At 55.1% G+C, this 2,180-nt stretch overlaps 2 protein-coding genes across 2 annotated transcripts in view; both read right to left on the reverse strand.

Moving 5' to 3' along the window:
* Nucleotides 1-2,180, reverse strand: part of LOC108448467 — a 19,981-nt gene that overhangs the window by 10,907 nt on the left and 6,894 nt on the right. The window lies entirely within an intron of this gene.
* TMLHE (trimethyllysine hydroxylase, epsilon) overlaps nucleotides 1-2,180 on the reverse strand; it is a 10,214-nt gene that overhangs the window by 2,949 nt on the left and 5,085 nt on the right. Inside the window, exons 3-5 of the mRNA XM_017741416.1 lie at nucleotides 2,147-2,180; nucleotides 1,172-1,451; nucleotides 28-147 (exon numbers count right to left, since the gene is read on the reverse strand). The exon at nucleotides 2,147-2,180 is cut by the window's right edge and continues 173 nt beyond it. Of these exons, the coding sequence (XP_017596905.1) occupies nucleotides 28-147; nucleotides 1,172-1,451; nucleotides 2,147-2,180 (434 nt within the window). The remainder of the gene's footprint in view (nucleotides 1-27; nucleotides 148-1,171; nucleotides 1,452-2,146) is intronic.

Genomic DNA, 2,180 nt, shown 5'->3' on the forward strand with positions numbered 1-2,180 from the left:
GCAGTGACCGGCAGCGGCAGCTCGTCCCCGCAGGGCTCCTGGAAGTAGGTGGTGTCCGTGTGCCGATCCAGGGCCAGCTTGGTGTAGGCTGTGTCTCCCCGGGAGAAGTCAGAGGTGAAGTACCACATCCTGCCATAGATGGTCTCCCTGGAAAACAGACGGGCACTTATCACGGATCAGTGTCCGGGTAAGGCACAGCCTCCCCTGAACTTGAGTTATTCCCCTCTGTCCCATGCACAGAGTCATTAAAGCAACTTCACAAAATTCACATTGTCAGGGATGGTGCTTCTAATCCCTCTTCTGGTGTTCGACTCCTCTTTTTCCTCCCCAAAAGGCTGCTGGTGACGAGTCTTCCCCTCCACAAATGCTGATGTTTCCACACCAACCATCATCCCCAATCATGGAAGTGACACGAGGAGCTGCCTGAGTGCAGCCAGCCCTTACCTGTATCCACACAGGGCTGCCCAATAATTCCATTCCTTCTTCCCAGAACTCTGCTTTCACTACCTCCCCCTGCCAGCAAGAACAGCAGGGAAGGGACAGCAGGCAAGGCCAAACAGCACTCGGGGGCTACAGGGGGAGGGTGCCTGGAGACAAAAGCTGGCTGGATATTCCCTGGAGCCCTTTGTTTCTATGTCATTAACAGGAATCCCTTCTTTTCCAATGGGCCCAGGCAAATCAAACTTTCTACAGCTTGGATAAGGCCCCAAACTCAGCCCCTGGCCTGCCATGCTGGTCACAGCCAGCACAAACTCCTCTCATTGCTTTTATTTAGCAAGAGCTCCAACTTGTTTTTGATCTCCCTGGCTCCCAGGGCCAGGCTGCCCTCGCGACCCCTCAAGTCATAACAGGAAATGTCTCTCCTTGCAAAGCTCTGCTCTTCCCAGACAGCCACTTCCTTCAGCCCCTCCCCTCTGCACAGTCCCACTATCACAAAAGTCATTGGATGCTCTGGGGCAGCTCCATAACTGAGTGACTCCCAGCTCTCCCATAAAGCAGATCCCACAGTGGGATCCTCTATCCCAGGTGAAGTGGAGCAGCCAGAGGCTGTAGAAGACCCAGAGCATTTGTCTGCAAACCAGGCTGTGGCACAGAAAACACAGGGTAAGGAGGCAGCAGCTTTCCAAACAAAAAGAGAACAAGCCTACCCTTCCCAGGATAGCCCAGATACCTGATGATGCTGATCCTCTCTGCCAAGATTTCCGTGTCCTCCTTGGTGGGAGTGACATTCTCCACAAAAGCAATCCCATACAACAAGAAATTCTGCAGGAATTCCTTCAGCCCCTCGTCTGTCTCCAGGAAGCTCCGGCAGTCGACGGAGGGGACCTGGGCTTGCCGGTAGATCTCAGCATTCCAGAGGATCCGGGGGTGCATGACCTGCTGCTTCTGCCCCTCGTAGCTGTTCCTCACCAGCCACTCCAGCCCGTACCGTGTCACGTGTCCGTCCGGCCCTGGCACAGGGGCAAGGGCAGAGTCACCAAATGCCACTGACCAGCCTGAAATCGTGGCACCCGTCAGCCCAGGACAGGCCTCACCCTTGTCACCTGTCTGGGGATGGGCTCTTTGCACCCTGCTGTCACCCAAAATAGCATCTGTAAGGGCACGAGTCCTAAAGGTGTTGCCACTGCTGCCACAACTCCAAATTCAGGGCGGCTGCAACTCCCTCCCAGTTTGGGGTGGCTGCAACAGCTCCATCCAAATTCAGGGCAGCTGCTGCAACCCCCTCCAAATTCCCAGCCAACCATCCGCAGTGGTTTTGGCTTTTGCTGACAGGACTCCAAGGACAATCAAAGCTCTGAAGTCAAGCCCTCAAGTAAAGGCAAGCTCCACCAAAAGGAAGAAAGCAGCTGGGAAAGTGAGGAGAAAGGATGGAAAATGGGCATCGTGAGCAGGGCTGACAGCTGCTCACACAGGCCAAGGAAGGAAAGAGAACCAACCGTGCCATGCCCCATCTGTTCACCACCTGCACTGCTGGGGGAGCTTGACCAAACCAGACACTGCACACACACAGAAAGGGCTGGGGGAGGAAAACCACATCATTTGATGCTGAGCTGTGCTCACAGCCAGAGCAGCGTTTAAAGCCTGCTCACAGCTCAGTCTCTTCCCAGACAGGCAGATTCCGGATAAAGCTGCCCTCTCCCAGCACAGAGGGATCCAGCTCCCTCCACAACAGGAGGTGC

This window comes from Corvus brachyrhynchos, unplaced genomic scaffold (genome assembly GCF_000691975.1).
Source record: "Corvus brachyrhynchos isolate BGI_N302 unplaced genomic scaffold, ASM69197v1 scaffold351, whole genome shotgun sequence".
NCBI classification, from domain to species: domain Eukaryota; kingdom Metazoa; phylum Chordata; class Aves; order Passeriformes; family Corvidae; genus Corvus; species Corvus brachyrhynchos.